The sequence below is a fragment of the Triticum dicoccoides genome, chromosome 7A, assembly GCF_002162155.2.
Source record: "Triticum dicoccoides isolate Atlit2015 ecotype Zavitan chromosome 7A, WEW_v2.0, whole genome shotgun sequence".
NCBI lineage: Eukaryota > Viridiplantae > Streptophyta > Magnoliopsida > Poales > Poaceae > Triticum > Triticum dicoccoides.
The window spans coordinates 89,153,730-89,176,160 of record NC_041392.1 but is presented as its reverse complement, the minus strand read 5'-3'; the positions used below and the strand labels follow the sequence as shown (position 1 = coordinate 89,176,160).

The window sequence follows — 22,431 nt, the reverse complement described above, 5'->3', positions numbered from 1 at the left end:
CCCACTCAGAGGGACACGCCAGGCCCCAGAGGAGCCCACCGACGCGTGGGCCCGAACGGCCTCCGGCCCACACACCAGTGCCGTGCGTGGCCTACTTGTTGCGCCGGGAGGCCCGTGAGGCAGCGCCAAAACCCGCGCGGGAAACGGCTCCCCGCTCTCGCGCCAAGCCGCGTCCAAACCCAAACATTTTCGCGGAATTTTTCGCCGGCGTATAATTATTGGCGGCCTGGGCGCGCCAGGAAGGCATTTAAACCGGCCCGCGCGAGGCCCCAAACCCTACGACGGCACCACCAACCGCCCACCCCCCCTCCCCTCACCCAATCCATCCAACACCGCGGCGGCGGCGGCGCGCGCAACCTGCTCGACGGAAGGCCCCCGAGGCGGCCGAGATGTACGTCGTGAAGCGGGACGGGCGGACGGAGACGGTGCACTTCGACAAGATCACGGCGCGGCTCAAGAAGCTCAGCTACGGGCTCAGCCAGGAGCACTGCGACCCGGTGCTGGTCGCGCAGAAGGTCTGCGCGGGGGTATACAAGGGCGTCACCACCAGCCAGCTCGACGAGCTCGCCGCCGAGACCGCCGCCGCGCTCACTGCCTCCCACCCCGACTATGCCTCCGTACGTCCCCCCTCCCGATCTATCTCTTCCCTTCCGTTCCGCTTCCGTCGCCCCCTCTCGGTGTCTCCTCACTGACGTTTGTTTATCGCTCTTCTGAAGCTCGCGGCGAGGATTGCGGTGTCCAACCTCCACAAGAACACCAAGAAGTCCTTCTCCGAGACGTAAGTCATCACGCCTGTTTCTGCCATGGTTCGTTCGGTTGGATTTCGTGGATTTGGGCGGGTATTGATAAATTGTGGGCTGTGGGTGCAGGATTAAGGACATGTACCTGCACTACAACGAGAGATCTGGGCTGCTGTCTCCGCTGATTGCCGAGGATATCTACGAAGTCATCATGAAGGTGAGGCCCATTTCTGACACGAAATCCCTCAAGATAACTGTTTTATACTGTAGATCAATATGCGGGGGACAGTCGAATATACTAATATTTTTGCTCTGAATTCACTGTTCCTTTACAATTATTTAATCTCCATCGGAATAGGATGATGTGATGTATTCTAGTATGCCCTGCTCTGCTCTACTCTGTTTGTTCCACGATGCACGTTGTTTTAACATGTGCCGTGCTGCTTCTGATGTTGTGACATTTGCTTCCAGAACGCTGCTCGCTTGGACAGCGAGATAATTTACGACAGGGACTTTGATTATGACTACTTCGGTTTCAAGACTCTGGAGAGGTCTTACCTCCTGAAGCTCGGTGGAGTTGTTGTTGAAAGGCCGCAGCACATGTTAATGAGAGTTTCAGTAGGGATCCACAAGGATGACATTGACTCTGCCATCAGAACTTACCATCTCATGTCCCAGCGCTGGTTTACTCATGCTTCGCCAACCCTTTTCAATGCTGGCACCCCGAGACCTCAGGTAATGTGTGATCTGCCAACAAAAATCCTCAATGTGGACCATGAATTTGTTTACTTACAGTTTCATCCTTCATGATGCAGTTGAGCAGCTGTTTCCTTATCTGCATGAAAGATGATAGCATCGAGGGAATCTATGATACTCTGAAGGAATGTGCTGTCATCAGCAAATCTGCTGGAGGGATTGGCGTCTCTGTTCACAACATTCGTGCTACTGGGAGTTACATCCGAGGAACAAATGGAACATCCAATGGAATTGTTCCTATGTTACGTGTCTTCAATGATACTGCTCGTTATGTAGATCAAGGTGGAGGCAAGAGAAAGGGTGCGCATTACTCTTCTGTTAATAGTTTTTATGAGCAACTCTATTTCCATAGTCTTCTGAAATTCATACATTTTTCAAAATTCAGGTGCCTTTGCTGTATACCTGGAGCCCTGGCATGCTGATATTTTCGAGTTCCTTGATTTGAGGAAGAACCATGGGAAGGTAAAATGTTAGCCCAGCATTATCTAATTACTGTTTTCGTTTTGCAACTGAAGTCCATAACCATTCAAATCTTCTGTGCTTTCTATGGCATTCAACTTTACCTTGTACATTTAAAGAGCATCCCATCCCACAGATGCCTTTCAAGTCTTAGTTTGCTGTAATTTATGCCCATGCAAGAGAATAGTGGATTTTAACATAATATTGATGTAGTACTTTTTTTCTGTTTAAATAGTTATCTGCTTACTGTGATCCAAACCTATGTGCTTTGTTTGTGATCTGTTTTTCTGCCATATGCCATCTCTAGAAGGAGTTCTGATGAATGCCAATTTAACAGGAGGAGAACCGCGCAAGGGATCTTTTCTTTGCTCTCTGGGTTCCTGATCTATTCATGCAAAGAGTACAAAATAATGAGGATTGGTCCCTGTTTTGTCCAAATGAAGCTCCGGGGTTGGCTGATTGCTGGGGTGAGAAGTTTGAGGAATTGTACAAGAAATATGAGAAAGCAGTAAGTTCAAAACTCTATCTATATAGTACATTGAGTTAAAAAGGAACGCTCTTCAGTAACCCACTTTCTGGTTTCAGGGCAAAGCAAAAAAGGTTATTCCGGCACAGACCCTCTGGTTTGACATTTTGAAGGCACAGATAGAAACTGGCACACCTTATATGCTCTATAAGGTACAATTCAATGTCAAAACATTAGATTGTATTCCAAGTTTTGATGCTGTCAATGATCTGGTTCCAATGATTTATTAATGCTCTTAATTTATCTGCAGGATTCATGCAATAGGAAAAGTAACCAGCAGAATCTGGGCACAATCAAATCTTCAAACTTGTGCACTGAGATAATTGAGTTCACAAGTCCTGAGGAAACTGCTGTCTGCAACCTAGCATCTATTGCTTTACCACGTTTTGTAAGGGAAAAGGTATACATTCTCAGGGCCCTGGATTCTATAATTGTGATGGAGGTTGTATTCTTATGCCTTACAATAAACTTCTGTTGCAGGGTGTCCCAATAGAGTCCCATCCATCTAAGCTTGCTGGTAGCAATGGATCAAAAAATAGATACTTTGACTTTGACAAGCTAGGCGAGGTTTGCTCGGATCCCACTGTAGATCCTCATTTCTGGCCTGCCAATTAATGTTCTAACATACTGTTTTTGCCAGGTTACTTCAACTGTTACTTTCAATCTAAACAAAATAATTGATATGAATTATTATCCGGTTGAAACTGCAAGGAGGTCTAATATGCGACACAGGCCAATTGGTATTGGGGTTCAGGGCTTGGCAGACACATTCATGTTACTTGGCATGGCATTTGATTCACCTGAGGTACCTTTCCCAGTTAAACTATGGCATCTGTTCCTTTCTGGCTTAGCCAATATGTAACAAATGCATTCTCCTTTTCAGGCTCAGCAATTGAATAGGGATATTTTTGAAACTATTTACTACCATGCTCTGAAAGCTTCTGCTGAACTGGCGGCTAAAGAAGGCCCTTATGAAACATATGAAGGGAGCCCTGTCAGCAAGGTTTGCCTCTCACCTCTACAGATCTCTCTTAGTGAAAGGAGTCCAATTTTTAAAACAGAACAGTCTAATGTTGCCTTTCCTGGTGTAGTTTTTTGTCCAATTTTCCCATAATTTGCATCCACTCACCTTAGTGACTGAATCACTGGTTGGAAAGTAACAAGTAATCTTCTTCCTAACTTTTGTTCTCTACCAACTTCCTTCCAGGGTATTATCCAACCTGACATGTGGAATGTAGTGCCATCGACCAGATGGAACTGGCCAACTTTGAGGGAAACTATTTCCAAAGTTGGAGTAAGAAACTCTCTTCTGGTGGCTCCAATGCCCACAGCTTCCACTAGTCAGATTCTTGGCAACAATGAGTGCTTTGAACCCTACACATCTAACATATACAGTCGGCGGGTTCTAAGGTTTGTAAATACAGTACACATTCTGAATTCCATGTGCATATCATTGATTTTCTTGTCATTTTTTGCAGTGGGGAGTTTGTTGTGGTTAACAAGCATCTTCTCCATGACTTGACTGAGATGGGTATCTGGACACCTGCTCTGAAAAATAAGATAATTTATGAAGATGGTTCTATTCAGAAGATGGAAGAAATCCCTGATGATCTTAAAGCAATTTACAAGTATGTGGTTCACCCTCCTCTCATTACATTCTACTGGATGCGGTCGATATATGTATCTGAAAGTTTACTCAATTATTGTATCAGGACTGTTTGGGAGATTAAGCAGAAAACTCTGGTTGACATGGCTGTTGATCGTGGATGCTACATCGACCAGAGCCAGAGCCTTAATGTCCACATGGATCAACCAAACTTTGCAAAGCTAACTTCGTTGCATTTCCATGCTTGGTCCAAGGTAACTCATCATGGGGATTCTGAAGCTTTTTTTCTTTAACCCTCAACATTTTGTATCAAATCTTAAAACTGCAAGCAATGGTGTGTTTAATCTTTGGTTGGTGTCAGGGCCTGAAAACTGGGATGTACTATTTGAGAACAAGGGCAGCTGCTGATGCAATCAAGTTTACTGTGGATACTGGCTTTCTGAAGGTCAATGGGGTACGTGTTCTAGACCTTGGCTCCATCTGTTTTGCTCTCTTTCCAACCCAGCTGCTCAAAACATTACCACTCATAACGAATACGCATGTTTTTTGCAGGATGCTAATGGCACTAATGGAACCAATGGCAAACTAGCAGAGGAAGACGACGAAGCCAAAATGGCGCAAGTTGTTTGCTCCTTGAACAACCGGGAAGAGTGCCTGGCATGCGGGAGTTAGATGCATCCGTTGCATCTATTTTTCTCTTAACCAAGGCAGCATTACACAACCAAACGGTCTGATCATTGGTGCTTAATAATGTGAGAAGTGAGTCGTTTATGTAGGTGTGGTTGGGTTTAAGATCTGATGAGTTCCTTTGCTGGGCAGCCCTTGATGGCTGAGTTGCCAACGTTGGCTTGTGTTGTATTTGTACTATCTAAAAACATGGGTTGCTGCAGCTGTGTATATATGTATCATTGTTTGTGTTATTGATTTGTCCTGTTGGTGTTGTTATACTTACATCCATTAATGTGCAATCGTTTTTGATGGTTTTGATTTTTCCTGTCAATTTGTCTTTGGGTTCAAACTAGAACTGGTGCTGCTTGTTAATAAATGAGTATTAGCCCTTGTACGCTGGGAGAGATATGCACTAATAATGTGACTTAGTTGTTAAGCTAATATTAGCACTAATAAATGAATCTAAGAGATACTCCCTCTATTAGCTCTTTGTAGATAAATTCCTCTATTCTTCCAATTGGATGAATAGTGTGACAATTTATTTTCTTTATGTTACTATGTTTTCCCTTACCTTTTCTATGAATTTAAGAGATACTCCCTCTGTAAACTAATATAAGAGAAAATTCACTACTTGTGATATAAACGTGTTTAAGGAGGGAGTACTTAGACCTCTCCCAATGCAATGGTGCTTAGATGAGGTGCTAAGTGCATTAAATACCTTAGCAACTCAACTCCCCAATGCGTAGGTGCTTAACTTGTTGTTGCTAAGCACACTTTATTTAATGAGTTAACACCTAAAGTCTTTCATGCATTGGTCAAATTGTTTCATTTAAATGGTTTGCCTAGGTTCTCGTGCTTGGCATTGGTTCTTCCTGGGGTCACCAAAGTGCTCTCTCTCCTCTTTAAATGATGTGCCATGTCATTTTTCCGCTTATGTGGCATGCTTAACACCTGTCCACGGTGGAGCACTGGGAAGGGCCTTATCAAGCCCAATGTGGAGAGTGGATTTTCTGTTCTCAGGAGCAGATGGTCCCTTTACTTCAGAAATTTTAAATATTGAGCTGGAAACTGTGAAAATTCTGAAAACATTTTGATGAGTAGATATTGGAGGGAGTCATGTGCCACTGAAATTTTAGGGTTGCTGTTTCTATCTTGTCTTACATTCCCTAGTCATCACAAATATTATTTTGGAATTTGAACCATTTAAATCATGATTAGCTAGATTTTTTGGTTAGAAATTCAATCTCTGTTGTTTTAATGCTCAACGTCATAGTTCAGCATGTTGTATCTTTTTTATACCGAGCAATGTCAGTGCCTCCTAAGTGGACACTTTCGTCTTCTCCAGAGGCTATGCTAGTCAGATCATCCCCAACTAACCAGCACATGAATCACTTGCATCATTGACGCCTCTATAGTCGCCGTTACCACCCCACAGTACACTACCCCCTCATTTGTTATTGCCACTAGTATAACGCCCGTGCGTTGCCACGGGCTTTTAAAAATTTACTTGGTGCATATATAACATAATACATGTCAGATTTCATGTGTAGAAAAATGAACTTTACTTTACTTGCAATGTATATTTAGATAAAAAAATGCAATTCAACGACGTAGACTAACTCAGCTGATACACAAAATAAAAGGAAGTTGTTTAAGAATATAGAACAACTTTATCATGCACTCCATTACAAACGATAGATAACACCTGAACGCCTTTTTATGCAGTTTCTATCTAGGATTCTAGATAACACCTGGACGCCTTTTTATGCAGGTGCTATCTATCAAATGATGGGTCGTCTAGCGGAGCATTTCCATTGTTATTATCCATTATTTAAAGACAAAACATGGAGGATTTTGTTCCTTAAAATTAATGTTCCAAGATGCTGCAACCAGAAACTTGATTGCGTTACACAATTGTGTGGAAAACTATTACATAGGCATTTGGAACCATACATGTTACCATTAGGAAATACTGCAGCAAAAGACATACGCAACGTAACATCCCAACCCTACAGGATCACTAAGAGTACATACGCAGGGGCAGATACTCCCAATCATGGTTATAATAAGTTATAAAAAAGATTATTTCATATTATTGAAAAAAAGTACATAAAATCAGGCGATCGAGCAGCTAAGAAATCTCACTGAAAAATATAAAAACAAAGTATTTTAACTCTTGAATAGATTTAGTGAATCCAGTGCTTGATTTATTGAAGATGCAAGGACAAATTCAAGTATTACCAAGGTGTTGGGATCTATGCCGAAAGGAATTTCAACTTCTGACAAGCTGTGACAAAAAGAATGATGGGGAATTAGGGGCGCATGGCAAAGGCGCTTGGCTAAATTCAAGAAATCAAACAAATATCACAGGGTGGGGAAATTGATCTGATCTTGTCAGGGAAGATATTTACCTAATCAAACTAATACAATCCATTTTCGAAGAGAATTAGTCAAATCCTAGACTACTTTCATCAACCAAATCAAGAACTGCATGTTTGCAAGAGGACACATACAAAGGGAAGAAGAATATCATACCTTGTAAGGGAAGAGCAATAAATCGACAAGTCGCCGGCGGGCTTGGAGGAGGCCCAGAGCACACTGTCTTCTCCACTCATTCGTGAGGCTGCGCCTCACCCTCCCAGAAACAAAACGACCTACATGCTCCCCTTTAATAGTATAGATTAAACTGTTGATTATTCCAGAAAGTAATAACCATAATTAAAAATACAGACAAGGAAAAACAACAAAAATAATCTTATACTCCCTCGGTTTCTAAATATTTGTCTTTTTAGAAATTTCAAATGGACTATCACATACGGATGTATATACACATATTTTAGAGTGTAGATTCACTTATTTTGCTCCGTATAAAGACAAATATTTAGGAACGGAGGGAGTATAATGCATTGCATACCTAGTTGATATGGAGGTGTTGGCAAGAACAGTCTGAGAATTATGATATTTAGTTTTCACTCACATAAAACCTATAGGCTGACAAATAATAAGCTAATACATCATGTCCAAAATAATTGGCAAAGCATGTTAATTTCAAAAGGGAGCATCGTCAATACAATACGAACATTTGCATTTGTGCTCCATATGCATGACTGGCATGCCACGTAACGTCCATCAAACTTTGGTAATTATATTCAACCCTTTTCATATAAAGCACACTGTCATTGTAGGGAATTTATCATTAATGTCAGGTTCCATTGGATGTACTAATCTGACAACACAGTCAAAGAGAAGAAGTTTAGAATGGGTAGCCTCTATTAAGTAACAATATAACTTCCAGCGCATAGTAGTGGGCTAGTTGGTGAAATAACCGTACCAAACTGCATGGAGAGTAGCCATAATTCATAAGTATTATTAGGCGTGGTCAAAACTCAAGAAGGCCCATCTTCGCATTCCTTTAATCATTTTGAAGGTAATTCGCCGGTACTCAATCAAGTCGCCCTAATAGAAGCCATATATTGAAATGTGTTCTTACAGATATGAGAAGAATAACTCGTTAGTAGTTGTAGCTCATTTCAAGAGGGAGATTTATTAAAAAAACAGAATAGATGTACTAAGTTTTTGCCCTTCAGATATCTTGACATACAAATCCAGCATGTGTTATGGAACCTTGTAATGGGAGTGGTTTGCCAAGTCTTGAATTCATGGAAGAATCTTACGAAATAGGCTTTCGCCCCGCTATATAGATATAGCAACAACCCAATACAACCAAGAGTCCAATGCTGGGGCAAACAGCACAAGCACGCCCAAAAGAAAAAAAAAAGAGAAAGAAGAGAGAAAATAATGTCGACAGCGTCGGATCGACGAAAATGATGATGACCCGCAACCGCTGCGCCCACCGGAGATTTACCACCTCGCTCCTAGCACCTTGAACCTCCGCATGCCAAGCAACACCTTCAAGAAAGAACACGACAACAATGACGCTACTGCCCGGACAAGTCCTAGGGTTTCCCCCGGTACGCGGACGGGCATGGGGAAGGGGAATACCCGATGCCCTTCAGGAAGGAACGGTGGCGCCCACGGGCGTCACCGCGTCGGTGCGGACATTTGGGGCCAAACAGGTTGCTTGACGGAAAGATTGAACAACATTATTTAACCTTCTTATTATCATTTCACTTATCTACATGTTCACAGGAAGAACAAAATTAAGCTTAGCCAGTATAGCAAGTAGCACACCGCCGATATGAAATGTCACTAAAGAGTAAGTCATGTAGCTTAGCCAGTATAGCAAGTAGCACACTGCAGTTTACAAGAATCTTCCTATTTCTCATTGATTAAATAGACCAATTATTTTCAGCAATTCCGCAAACAGACACCTAACATTATGCCCTGCTTGCTAATTCTGAAGGATGCAATGTTAATGCATCAACAGTAAGTAGTATGCAGGCTTCTTGCAAATCTCAAATGAGTGTTTTCAGTGTGGAAGATTACATTGATGTAGGCAATTACGGAAGCCAGCAAACATTTAGTTATATTTATGATGCTTGCTAATGTGGCTTCAGAAATAAAAAATCATGACAAGCGTTGCCTAACCTCTGAATTAGCTCACCAATTGCTTCTTGTAAACTGCATCAGAAGCCTTCACAATGTCCTGGATAAGGATACACAAACCCCACAGTCTTTCCTTGATAAAATGAAATGAAAAGGTAAGAGTTGTGGGTAAGGTCAGTTCAGGGAGGGATGGAACGACGAAACGAACGAAATGATAATTAAATAGAACATGATCAAATGCCCGTCTTTCATTAGACTCACTCTGGTTCCAAGCGGTGCACATCATAGTTACTTCATGGTTCTAATCTAAAATGCAGCCCTAATTCACTGGCAAATGGCAGACCGAATACAAAATTTTACAAATATCATTTTACATATAAAAAATAAAATCACAACAAAGGGTCATTTTTTCGTTAGTTGGAACAGAGGGCCAGTTCAGGGTCAAACATTCCAAATACTACACTAAGAAACCTAGCGTGGCCTTCTAGTTTATAAAATGATAGGAAATGAATGCTCAAATAGACTTCTACACTGATAATTTAATTTGTGAATGACAAAAAAATTATGGATTGATATTTTAATTTGGAAAGGACAAAAAATGATATACCATTTTTCAGTGTTGAACACAACTGAATGGAAAACAATCCACCAATTCCTTGCCACGGCTAACATACCTATAGTATACTTTCCACCCCTATTTTACCAGGTTCGCCTCCCCATGGTATCCCCCTCCTCGGCAGGTCCTTGCTCCAATATAATGCATGAATGCACCCCATCCAAATCCTACATATGTAAGAAGAACATAGCCCATTGTAGAAGTCCTCGGTGATCCACTCAAGTGGTGAATCAGTCCACCAAACAAACGGAATTAACCGATGAAAGGGGCAAGAGAAATCACCTCTGATAAATGGCAAGTTTGAAAATGAGAATGATGATCAGGGGCGTAATCTTCTACTGCAACGATTACCTGAGATCCTCAACAATAATTTAGTACGTAACCAAGCTCATTTGGATCCTGCAAGGGACATCGAAAAATGTTTGAGCTCAAAAAGGGTGTCAAAGAGTGGCAGCCCATAAGGAGCAGAAAGTGATGAAACAATACAATAGCAGAGGAAACGCAGAAATGTACAGCTTTTTTATATCACTACTAAACCCGAGATCATCCTAGAAGCGGAGGAACTAAATAATTACAGTAACATAGGCGCATCAACGACAAAGGAGCATAGATAAACCCACAGGAACACAAATTAGTTTCTTATAATCAAAGTTTCCATAATGATTTACCAGAGTACATGAACTGACAATCCAATCGAGCAGAACTGGGGAGAATACTGTGTGCTGCATAACTAAAAATAATCAATCTGGAGGTTTAGTAATACAATCTTGATTAATAGACAGATCCATTATGTCAGTCAATGAATTTTTTGCTGGAGTCAAGGATGCGAGACATTTATTATATTTGTTGCTTGTGTTGGGAAGGAAATCAAATCAAACGTTCATTGTTTTTAGTTGTTATTCCTAATAGAGTAGCACATGAAAACTCAAACAAAATAGGAAAGTGTTGTGGCCATTTAATACTGAAACCAACAGGGTACTAAGAAACTGATGGATATAAACTTGTTATTGTCATGCTTGCTGGAGAGAAACAAAAATAGAAACACAATTAATAATATGCAGTGCTAAATTAACCCATGAAACTAATACTCCATGTGACTGCACGCTGAGCACTGTCCACCTCATTTTGAGTTTGGTTACCCAACTCTTTTAGGCTGAGTTGCAAAAACTTCAAAATATGTAACTCTTTCAGAGCAGATAAAAGTTGTGTTTAAGGCGAAACTTCCTCCGTCCTCAAAGAACATGTAAGCTAAGTGTTGTCCACCTCATTTTGGGAATTGAGAGAGTTGTGCTCCGTCCTCATCCTTATGATAGCTAAGTGTTGTCAAGGAGTGAGCCTGAAGCATGTAAAAGTTCAGAAAAGTTAGCAATGCATACCTGGATTGTTTGTGTTCCTCAAAGAATACGGTGACCCTGTTGACAGTCGTGGTCCGGCTGAGCTTCAGTATGATAGTGTCTGCCCCCGGAGATCCAGACATAATCATCAATTTATCTAACACAAAAGAGTTCTAGCAGATGCCATCCTTGACGTTGTCGCCCTGTTAACACAGAAGTCTATGTGCCAATGAACCTTCTCCCTGAGTGTAACGAACATCAAATGGTTGTGATTCTTTATGTGCTCAGTTATGAACCAACTATTTATTAGCTGCATGTAGCAACCTGATCAGCGCGGGACACTCATACATGCATGATCGGCTATTCTTGGCCTTAGGCTTTCCCTGAAAAAATTAAAAAAAAATTGATGGCACATCAGCTCACTCCATGATGCCTTTTTTCAAACCAAAACTGCAAAAAAAAAAAAACCACATATAGTATCTCGTACCACAGAACTTAGTGAACAATTGCACTCTATCTTCTGCATTTAGTCGGCTTTCCCCATATCTAATACCGAATCCAACTTCCCATGAATACAGGTTGTAGAAGTCGTATGCCTCGCCCAACGAATCGAAACTTGTTCCTATTTCTGGTTTAATCATACTATTCGTCGGTTCCTCGGCAAACTTCCTTATCGATTGCTCCAGTGTGCTCATCCGTGAAGCGCACAGAGTTCTGTCCGGTGGTGTGTTGCAGATAGTAGTGTTTTCTCAGGAAATTATGAACTGGTTTGTCAAAACATTTAATCCACGGACTCCTGATATGCAGCCTGGTTCGCAACGTTTCTCTTATCTGAAATTCTAAACACCTTACGACATCTAACTACCTGAAACACGCCGAAACCAAATTCCTGCTCCCATGATTTCAAATTAACTAAATATATTGTTTGGCGAATCACCATCAAGAGTCCTTGAACTTAAATAGCTGTCTATAAATGCGCTCAAATTAAATATACAATCAGACCACGGGGACGAGACAGCTCACCTTTTCGTCCATCCAGGTGCCTCCCGATTAACCTCAGGGTGCAGCCAGATTCACCAATTGAATCCTCCGTGCCAAGAGCGCCAGCCTCCCCCTGGGTGGCAGCCTTAGCGGCACCGGATCGGAGTGCTTAAGGTCATCGGCGAACTCTTGCCGAAGTGGGAACCTGCGGGCACCGGATTTCAAGGAAAGGTTTGTAAAAATCAATAGAGGGGTGGCGGACAAAAAGAGCTTACCTGACCACCAGATCGAGCACGAACTTCAGGCCGTTCTCCTCCATCCTTAAGCACTGGAGCGGAGGTGGAGGCGACCAGAGCCGGCGGCGGCGAGGCGCCGAGGTTGGTGCGACGGCGAGCTTGGGCGGTGAGGCGGCGGGGCAGAAGCTGCAGGAGACGGCGGCGGGGACCTCGAGGCCGAACTCAGGCCATGGCTTCCCTGGCTCCAGAGGCCGTGGCGGCGCCGGACGCAGCAGCGGGGCGAGGAGGAGGCCGGCCGTCGGGGAGGCAGGAGCTCCTCGTCCCCTCGATCCAGATCGGGATCGAGGAGGGAGCAACAGGGGCGCGAGGGAGCGGGCGACCCGCGGGCGGCGGTCGTGGCGTAGGTCTTTCTTCGTATGTTAACCGTCGCAGATTTATTTTTTTAGGACGAACCATAGTGTTTCACAACGGACCTCGGGATAGCATACCGTTTTTTTGTCGGTTTTGAGGGCGGAAAAGGAGAATCGCTGGGTTGCGGGAGGTGGGATCCAGGACGAAAATTAACCGTCTCTGATGGGACGAAAATTAACCGGCGGAGACTATCAACTACTTCATTACGAGTAGAGATTGCAGCAACAGAGCTATGTTGATGGGCGGGCGGGGGGGAGGGGGGGAGCACTGCCCCCCTGCCTTGGGATATTCTTTGAAGAATTTTTTTTCTATAGCTGCATGGATCGAAGAAAATGCAGACTTTTACCCCTCCAAAAGTTTATATTTTTCCATCGGCTCCCCCAATCACCCCAAGCTAGCTCCGCCACCGTGCCATTGGATCCGCTTCGCAAGCGCACGCTAGCTTGTCCATGTCAGACGTTAGCTCCATTCCGATTTATCGGTTGGTTCTCTACTAGCAACGTTCGCTTCACGGGGCACCTTCTATTCCAAAATGTACATGGCTTGTTAGTATTTTTTTTAAGAAAAGAATTACAGTCTACTCCCTCTGTTCCTAAATATAAGTCCTTCTAGAGATTCCAACAAGGGACCACATACGAAGCAAAGTGAGTGAATCTACACTCTAAAATATGTCCATATACATCCGCATGTTGTAGTTCATTTGAAATATCTAAAAAGAATTATATTTAGGAACGGAGGGAGTACTTTAAAGAAATAAGTATAACCAAATTAGAGATGCCTTAACGCCCATAACCTAGTAGGTGCGAATAGCTCACCAAACTGCCTTGTCATATGGGAAAATGGCGTCAAGTCCCTTTTATCTGTCCAACTGACCTTAATTGTTTTTTTTCCTCGCAGGTTAGTTTCTTCGAAAAAGAGATTCTGTTGGACAACATCGTTGATTTTTTCTTTTCTTTTGAGGGTGACATCCTTGAAAACCAGTAGGCAAGACAAGTTCCATTTCCATACAAGTGCTAGTAAATGCGAACTACTACCAAGGACTGACACCTCTTCACCTTGCCTAGAAATACGAGTTCAAGAATATTGTTCATTTCAAATCTCCAACATCAATAGTAACATGATCGGCATAACGAACAAAATATTTTCTTTTCAAACATCTCGCCACATTTCGCCCTTGGTCCGTCAGACTAAATGAAGAAGATGACCAAAACAAATCACTGAACAACACAATATTTTTTTTGCGCGACCACCCGGTACATAGATCATCGACGGTACAGCACTATAATGGTAGCTAATGGCACGGACACATGGTATCAGTGACGGCGTGGAGGGAGTGCATGATGATGAGGAAGTAGACGACCAGCGCGACGAACCCGGCGATGAGGGCTCCCATGACCTGGTTGCAGTAGCCGTGCACCTGCTCGCAGATCGGCAGCCACCCGGCGTGCTCGTTGCCGTTCCTCCCGACCTCCGCGATCGCGCCCGTGGCCGCCACGGCGCCGGTGAGCACCATCCCCATTGCCACGTCGGCCATGACGACCAATCTCGAGGCGGCGCCCCCGGGCGGCACGAGGATGACGAGCAGGCTGTAGACGCATGCCACGGCGTATGCCACCACGAAGAAGCTGCATATATGCCAAATCAAACAATGAAAATGCGCAACGACCTCCACATATAAGTTTTTTTTTTGAGAAACATTACTTACATAAATGACGGAATGTGAGAGAACTTGGCCTCGATTTCCAGGCCGAACAAGCTGGTGGTCTCGCGGCTGGTCACCATGATTATCGCCGCGGCGGCCGCGGTGACGGCCGCGACGAGCCTGAGCACGACGGAGACGAGCCGGTGCAGCTTGGCCATGGCGGTGCGTTGATACTACGGGGTGTTGTGTATATGGTCGCTACCTTGCCTAGCCAGTGTCAGTGCTGATCAAGGGGAGAACAAGATCCTTTACACTTGGGGGACGGTGCCGATTAAATAGATACACGTAGTCCGGTTTCGTGGGGTAGTTTTGGTTGTTCAGCTACGTTGGAACTTGGAAGAGTAGGAATAACTATATGTGCATAGGTGGGCAGATTTGTTGGTAAGCAACTTCAGCGTAACTTGTCTCGCCATGTGGAAGATCCTGTATCTCTATGATCATTATTCGGTAGTCAGATCCATTCCCAGCGCCAAGATTTTCTTCTCATGAAACGAATTCAAGTGTGGTGACAACAGCAGAAATGTCGCACAATTTTCTCACGTTGCCCTACTATCATGGTACCGAGATGTTGACATCCCAACAAGAGGAAGGCTTGCGAATCAACCTGTGGTTAAGTTGGTTAGGTGGACAGTGGTATCCCCAACCCACCAGGGTTCAAATCCTGGTGCTCGCATTATTCCTAAATTTATTTCAGGATTTTCGGCGATGCACTTTCAGTGGAAGGAGACGTTTCCGTCGACGACGAGGCGCCTAAGGTGACTTCGTAAATCTCAAGATGATATGCCGGCTCAGTCTCTCGGAGGTGCTCATAGGGGTAGGGTGTGCGTGTGTGCGTTCATAGGGATGAGTGTATGCGCGTGTATATGAGCGCTTGTGTCTTTACTGATGCTAAAAAAAACAAGAGGAAGGCTTGCTCTTGGCCAACAAACGCAGTTAGGTGTCGCTTTTACCTTTCAGATTTGTATTCGGTTGTTGCTTATTATTATTATTATTATTATTATTATTATTATTATTATTATTATTATTATTATTATTATTATTATTATTTAGTTTTATTTAAATTATGAATGGTGTCTGTTTTGTGAATCCTACGCTGAAGGTTAGCTGGCAGACTTAGGGCAACTCCAACACGATTCACCAATACGAACATCACCAAATGCTTGCGGACATGTTTAGACGTGTCCGCGGTCAGGAATAGTGGCGAAGGCCATTTAACGGGAGTCACCAAATGCCCGCCACTTTCCTTAAAAAAAAAAAAAAAAAAACCAAATGACTGCCTCTGGTCACTTTAACAGATGCGTCACTTTGACAAATATATCCAAATCAACAGCAACTCAACCATCCATTTAAATTCAAAAGCACTCCCTGAAAGATGTTCAAGAAGTTCTCAAATTTCATCGATGCCCAAAGCAGGCTTCGTCTCAAGCTTCCTCTTCTCGAGCTTGAACTTCTTCATAGGTAATTGATCTAGTTTGCCATGGGCATTGAGCTTCACCCAATAATGCATCATTGTAGCTTCCACTTCGTCCTATGTGTCGGTGTCAAAATTGGCGGATCTCGGGTAGGGGGTCCCGAACTGTGCGTCTAGGTCGGATGGTAACAGGAGACAGGAGACACTTTGTTTTACCCAGGTTCGGGCCCTCTCGATGGAGGTAAAACCCTACTCCTGCTTGATTAATATTGAAGATATGGGTAGTACAAGAGTAGATCTACCACGAGATCAAGGAGGCTAAACCCTAGAAGCTAGCCTATGGTATGATTGTGTATGGAGTTGATCCTCTACGGGCTACAACCCTCCGGTTTATATAGACACCGGATAGGGTTATGGTTACACAGAGTCGGTTACAATGGTAGGAGATCTTGAATATCGCATTGCCAAGCTTGCCTTCCACGCCAAGGAAAGTCCCATCCGGACACGGGACGAAGTCTTCAATCTTATATCTTCATAGTCCGGGAGTCCGGCTGAAGGTATAGTCCGGCTATCCGAACACCCCCTAATCCAGGACTCCCTCAGTAGCCCCTGAACCAGGCTTCAATAACGACGAGTCCGGCGCGTAAATTGTCTTCGGCATTGCAAGGCGGGTTCCTCCTCCAAGTCCTTCATAGAAGATTGTAATCACCAAGAGGAGTGTCCGGCTCTGTAAAATAAGTTTCCACATATTGCTATAGAGAGAATAATATTAACACAAATCAAATCTGCTGACGTATTCTGCAGTGCGCCATCACACTACAGCCAAGTCCTTTACTCGAATCGTTTTTATTTTTCCACCTCAGCATGTTTTGCGAGGTGGTTTCCTTGGCACATCTTGTCAAAGCAGAGATCGTGTACCCTTTTTACGAGATTCTCATTAATACGGATGTGGGTAACCCAACCGCGCCATTTATCACGGCGCTCGGGAGGCAAGCGGGTTTTACTAGGCAAGTGGGGACGCATAACCGCATCCGCCTATATAAGGGGATAAGGATCCACCCTATTTACCTACGCCTTCTGCCTCCCTTGCCTACCCATCTCTCGCGCACCCGAGCTCCAGCGCCCAAGCCCGCACTTCCCACCTCAACCTTCTCCAGCAATGTCCGGAGCGGGAGGCAAATGGATGGTCTCCACCGTTACGGAGGACAAAATCAAGAAGCTAAGGAAGGCCGGGTATCTGTCCAAGGACATCGCGCACCGGCTTCCCGAGAAGGGACAGCTTATCCCCACCCCAAGGCCCCATGAGAGGGTGGTATTTCTCCTCCACTTCCTCCGCGGACTGGGTTTTCCACTCCACCCATTTGTCCCGGGGCTCATGTTCTACTACGGCCTGGATTTCCACGATCTGGCTCCGAACTTCATCCTCAACATCTCGGCGTTTATCATCGTGTGCGAGGCCTTTCTCCGCGTCCGCCCCCATTTCAGCCTCTGGCTCAAGACATTCAACGTCAAGCCCAAGGTGGTGAGCGGCAGCCAGGCGGAGTGCGGAGGTGCCATGGCGGGCAAGATGGCCAACGCCCTATGGTTCGAGGGCTCTTTCGTGGAGACCCTAAAGGGATGGCAATCCGGGTGGTTTTACATCACCGAGCCACGCGATCCGGAATGGACCGCGGTCCCTGAGTTCCGATCCGGACCCCCCACGCGGCTTGTGTCCTGGAAAGAGATGGGCCTGTTGTGGGGTGACGAGAAAGAGGTGACCGGATTGCAAACATGCATCCGGTCCCTGGTGAACAAGCCAATCCGGCTTGTCAACATAATCCAGGTTATGCTCGTCCGCCGGATCCTCCCGTGCTAACACCGGGATTTCAATCTGTGGGAGTTCGACTCGGTGCAGCATCAAACCCTCAGCAGGCTCTTCGACACAATGTACGAAGATGCCTGGAAGATGCTATTCAAGGGCACCGAAGCTCCCGCATCCGCTTCCGAGGACCGCGGATACAGCTCACAGCGTCACGCTAGCAAGGTATGCTATCTACACCTGTTACAGGATGTTCAAGCTTTTTTCATAGTTTGACTCTATGCGGGATCTAAACTCCCTTGCCTTTGACAGGCTTGGCGGGCGATGGCCGAACTGATTAACTGTCCGGCTCCGCTGCCTGAAGACCCAGCCCCAGCTCTACTGGTGAAGCTGCTGACTCCGGCGCCTTATGTGGTGCCGGAGAAGAAGGCTAAGAAGAAGAAGACCACGGGGACTCGAAAGAGTACCCGTAATGTGGTGTTGTCGGACTCGTCATTCGGCGAGTCCGAGACGCCCTCCTCCCATGAAAACGAGGAGGAGGAAGAAGAAACCTCCCCCCCTCCAGCGGGGGGAGGAAAGAAGAGGGAGGCCGCCCCAACTGGGGAGGCCGAGGGGTCCAGGAAGAGGAAGACCCCTCCGCCGGACTATTCCCCTGACGCCGAAGAAGACGAAGAGGAGTGGCCGGACAGGGCCAAGCGTCCGGCGAAATCGTAAGTTCGGATATCAGAGTAACTCGTGATGTTCCTTTGTTGCACAGCTTTACCTAATGTCGATGATACTTATGCAGCCCGCCCCGGGCCGAACTCAACGAGTCGTCGAGCGGCTCCCTGGATTCATCGGACGTGAACTCCGTTCCGCCCGCTGTCTCCCCCCTCACTGCGGACGACGCCGAAGTGGCGTCGCGACAAGCTCCGGGGCAGGAGGAGGTGGTCCTGGAGGAGCCGCAAGGCAACCTCCCAGACTCCAGGAGTAAAGGGGACAAGACCCCCCAGGGCTCCAAGTCCGGCCTTAAGTCGGACACCGTGCCGGAATCTTCAACGATTCCGGACCGCGGTAGGCGAGCTCCTTCCAAGAGGAGCAAGTCTTCTGAGCCGGCAACCTCCGTCCAACCAGAGGTGCCGGACAATCTGCTGCAGGTGCTTGAAGGCGCCTCCATCGACGAGGAGCACCATACTATTATGAGTACGGTGATCCAGAAGGTCCAGTACGCCAAGAGCGGGCTGAGTGAAGCTTGCACTAGCCTCCTAACAGGCTTCGAGGTAAGTAAAAATATGTAAAAATATTACCGCATAGACAGTAGCCCCTGATGCTCTATTTGGCGTTCGGAAAGAAAAGCCGAATAGAGGATCTATTAAATTTCGTAGGAGTCTAACAATAAAGAGTCAATATGCGTATGCAGGCTTCGCTGCTGTCCACCGCCGCACTGACTGCGGAGGTGGGTGTCCTGAAACAGGGACTCGAGCGGTCCGAGCAAGAGCTCGGCCTTGCCAAGCGGCAACTCGAGGAGAAAGAAGGTAAGAAATACCTTATAGAAATAAGTGCCTATAGAGAGGCGTGATTGCAAAAAATAACAGGATTGTACTGCTTATTGTAGGGGCCACGACTGAGGTGGCGACCCTCAAGCAGGCGCTGTCTGAGGCCGAAAAGAAAACGGCCGCGGAGCGCACCGAGCGAGAAAAACTTGGGGCTCAGGTCGGCGAGGTGCAGCAAGAGCTTCAGGCTCTCATGAGAAAACATGAGAGTTTGGAGCTTGAGTCAGAGACCCGAGTGTCCGAGCTCGCGGCGGCCCTTGAGACTGCCAAGTCTGCCAAGGCCGAAGCCCAAAAGGCCCTCCAAGAGTTGGAGGATATGAAAAAGATAGCAGCGGGTAAGGCATTCTTTATGCAAAGCAGAAATATAAAAGTAAACTACTTGTTACTTACCCGAATCCGGAGTTCTCCAGGGGCATTCGCAGATCTTCCCCGCAGCGTATCCGATGCCGCCGCATTCTACCGAGCTGAAGAGGGTAGCTCGACGGAGAAGGTGTTCTGGTTTTAGTATGCTGAGGCCGGACACCCTGTGCCCTTGAGCGACTAGCTGAAACAGCTGGTCGAACTCCACAAGGCGGCCGAACAGGCCATGAAGGGCTTCATAGTTTGGCCCGGAGAGGCCCTGCCTGGGAGCTACTTCGGGCTGGTGTGGCAGCTGGTGGAGGCCTGTCCAAGGCTCGAGGTCCTCAAGCGCTCCGTATGCATCAAAGGTGCCCGTAGGGCCCTTGCCCATGTAAAGGTGCACTAGGGTAAGCTAGACGGTAAGAAGCTTGTGAAGGACGGGCCGCCGCCGGGGAAGGAGCATCGCAAGCCCGAGAACTATTACAAGGATGTTCTTGCGGGTGCTTGCCTTGTGGCAGATGAATGTACCAAGGATGTAATTTTTGAATAAACTCGCTCGTTTTTATCCTGTGCGCTGAAAACTTGTTCATAGGCGCTTAAGCAATGCTTGTTGAATTTAAAATATTATTTTCTGTGCGGTCGTTTATCAAAAAATTGAGAGATGGCTAGTCGTCGGCTTCTGCCCCCATGCCACTAGTGCTGGGGTGTTCGGGGATAAACCTGAGCACTCTTTTTCCTATAGTTGGGTCCTTCGAGGAGGCGCTCAGCACGACGAACCAGGCAATCGGACTATAATGCTTGAACACTCTCACTTAGCCATAGAACTTTATAATTTTAAATTTCGGCGAAGCCCCTAGTTCGGAAGACCGAGTTCGGGGCGCTATCCACGCCTTGGCTGGGGTTATCCAGCTCCTCGCTCGAAGCGGCATAGGCCTTTAGGGACCCGAAAAACCTCTCGAACAGCGACCGGTCTCTCGCCTCATCATGACAGTCAGTTTTAGCTTTCTCCACTGAGGTGCTTAGCCCAGCTCAACCGGGGCACAATCGCAGTGGTTCTCCTAGTGCTACCTTAGCCGATATAGCGGAACGTAAGGCACCAAAACATAGGAGCCGGGCAAACCCAACTATTGACCCAAATCATGATTCGGAGCCGATGCATATAATGCTATAAGTTCGGGGTGCCGCACTTGTGAAAGTGTACGGACTTCTCACACCATATTAAAGGGTACTGAAGCCCCTGGCGTACTTGTCGTACCATAGTGTACGGGTGCAACATGTCATTAATGAACATATATAAAATAGAGTAATGCAAAAAATAGACGAGAAGCTAAGCATTGTTTATAGAGAGGCTATTTATCAAAGTCGAACGATACAAATAGTGCGATAAGCAAAAGATATTGGACTATTCAGTATGTCCTGACCAGGGGCAGGCTGCGAAATTGTATTTAAAACAGGTATACCGCTCGTAACAGAGACCACCTGGGAGTTCCATAATGCGGCATGGCTTGTCTGCCTCCCTGGATCTTGCATCGTTTGTGCGGCAGTCGAGTTGCTGAACAGGTCGTCCGAAGTATGGAGTCCTGAAAGTAAGAAAAAATTAAAAAAAGAATCCGGCAGCCCCTAGTATGTTTTAAGCCGTATGTTGGGCGTGCCGTTTATTGTGCCCCTTCCCCTGTGCCCATGGTATTTCAAGGGCGTAGTTGTGTACGCGAGGTACTGGTTTTGCTAGGTCGCGAAAGCTGGGGTTGGGGCCGCATTGCTACGCTTGCTCAAAGTGTGCCAGGCGGTCCTGCTGTAGGTTACTCCGGGCGCGCTTGGCAGTGTCTGGCTTTTTAATGGCCGGACTGGTGAATTGCCTAAGAAGGCTACTTTGTATCTCCGCTGCGAGAGCCGCCGTATGCTCCTCCGTACGGAGGGAGCGTTCGGTGTTTCCGTTGACCGTGATTACTCCTCAAGGGCCTGGAATCTTGAGTTTGAGATATGCGTAATGCGGCACCGCATTGAATTTTGCGAATGCGGTTCGTCCGAGCAGGGCGTGATAGCCACTGCGAAACGGGACTATATCAAAGATTAACTCTTCGCTTCGGAAATTATCCGGGGATCCGAAGACCACGTCAAGTGTTACTGAGCCTGTACAGTTGGCTTCTACACCTAGTATAATGCCTTTAAAGGTTGTTCTTGTGGGTTTGATCCTTGAGGGATTTATGCCCATTTTCCGCACTGTGTCCTGATAAAGCAGGTTCAGGCTACTACCGCCGTCCATGAGGACTCTTGTGAGGCGAAATCCATCGATGATTGGGTCGAGAACCAATGCGGCGAAGCCGCCATGACGGATGCTAGTGGGATGGTCCCTTCGATCAAAGGTGATCGGGCAGGAGGACCATGGGTTGAACTTTGGGGCGACTGGATCCATCGCGTATACGTCCCGTAGCGCACGCTTCCGCTCCCGCTTGGGAATGTGGGTTGCGTATATCATGTTCACCGTCCGCACTTGTGGGGGAAAGCCCTTCTGTCCATTGTTGTTCGGCGGCTTGGGCTCTTCGTCATCGCTGTGCAGCCCCTTGTCTCTGTTTTCGGCTCTTAACTTGCCTGCCTACTTGAACACCCAACAATCCCTGTTAGTGTGATTGGCTGGCTTTTCGGGGGTGCCATGTATCTGGCACAAGCGATCGAGTATTGGACGGGCCCTGAGTATTCTTTTTGAATGGCTTTTTCCGCTGACCGGATTTATAGCCTCTGAATCCGGCATTGACTGCCGTCTCTTCATTGATGTCGCTGTTAACGCGGCATTTTTGCTTATTCCGACGTG

General features: G+C 46.0%; 2 protein-coding genes and 1 long non-coding RNA gene across 16 annotated transcripts; 1 reads left to right on the top strand and 2 right to left on the bottom strand.

The window, feature by feature from the left end:
* Positions 1-262: 262 nt before the first annotated feature.
* Positions 263-5,038, top strand: LOC119327936 (ribonucleoside-diphosphate reductase large subunit-like). Its single transcript, XM_037600996.1, has 17 exons — positions 263-617; positions 717-778; positions 870-957; positions 1,212-1,475; positions 1,556-1,796; positions 1,882-1,958; positions 2,293-2,463; positions 2,541-2,633; positions 2,732-2,881; positions 2,962-3,048; positions 3,122-3,286; positions 3,365-3,484; positions 3,689-3,891; positions 3,960-4,109; positions 4,194-4,341; positions 4,449-4,541; positions 4,640-5,038. Exons 1-17 carry the CDS (start codon positions 390-392, stop codon positions 4,757-4,759), a joined length of 2,460 nt encoding a protein of 819 aa, XP_037456893.1. The 5' UTR covers positions 263-389; the 3' UTR covers positions 4,760-5,038.
* Positions 5,039-8,274: 3,236 nt separating this feature from the next.
* Positions 8,275-12,859, bottom strand: LOC119329712. Of its 14 annotated transcripts, XR_005159695.1 has the most exons (11): positions 12,469-12,854; positions 12,236-12,398; positions 11,537-11,595; positions 11,255-11,454; positions 11,142-11,181; positions 10,547-10,600; positions 10,161-10,277; positions 9,937-10,045; positions 9,305-9,390; positions 8,759-8,891; positions 8,275-8,665 (listed from the first exon to the last, which is right to left on the bottom strand). It is a non-coding gene; the product is annotated as an uncharacterized LOC119329712 (long non-coding RNA). The 14 variants fall into 14 exon arrangements; XR_005159692.1 differs by having other exon boundaries at positions 10,161-10,600; positions 12,469-12,855; XR_005159693.1 differs by having other exon boundaries at positions 11,142-11,454.
* Positions 12,860-13,907: 1,048 nt separating this feature from the next.
* LOC119331067 (CASP-like protein 1C1) lies at positions 13,908-14,769 on the bottom strand. Its single transcript, XM_037604244.1, has 2 exons — positions 14,546-14,769; positions 13,908-14,465 (listed from the first exon to the last, which is right to left on the bottom strand). The coding sequence occupies exons 1-2, from the start codon at positions 14,698-14,700 to the stop codon at positions 14,132-14,134; spliced, it is 489 nt and encodes a 162-aa protein (XP_037460141.1). The 5' UTR covers positions 14,701-14,769; the 3' UTR covers positions 13,908-14,131.
* Positions 14,770-22,431: the final 7,662 nt, after the last annotated feature.

Bases quoted from the DNA above. Each gene is read 5' to 3' on its own strand.
- LOC119327936 (XM_037600996.1), top strand. From the start codon at position 390: ATGTACGTCGTGAAGCGGGACGGGCGGACGGAGACGGTGCACTTCGAC. The intron at 618-716 runs GTACGTCCCCCC...GCTCTTCTGAAG, and splicing joins CCCACCCCGACTATGCCTCC to CTCGCGGCGAGGATTGCGGT. The intron at 4,342-4,448 runs GTAACTCATCAT...GGTTGGTGTCAG, and splicing joins ATTTCCATGCTTGGTCCAAG to GGCCTGAAAACTGGGATGTA.
- LOC119331067 (XM_037604244.1), bottom strand. From the start codon at position 14,700: ATGGCCAAGCTGCACCGGCTCGTCTCCGTCGTGCTCAGGCTCGTCGCG. The intron at 14,466-14,545 runs GTAAGTAATGTT...GCATATATGCAG, and splicing joins TCTCACATTCCGTCATTTAT to CTTCTTCGTGGTGGCATACG.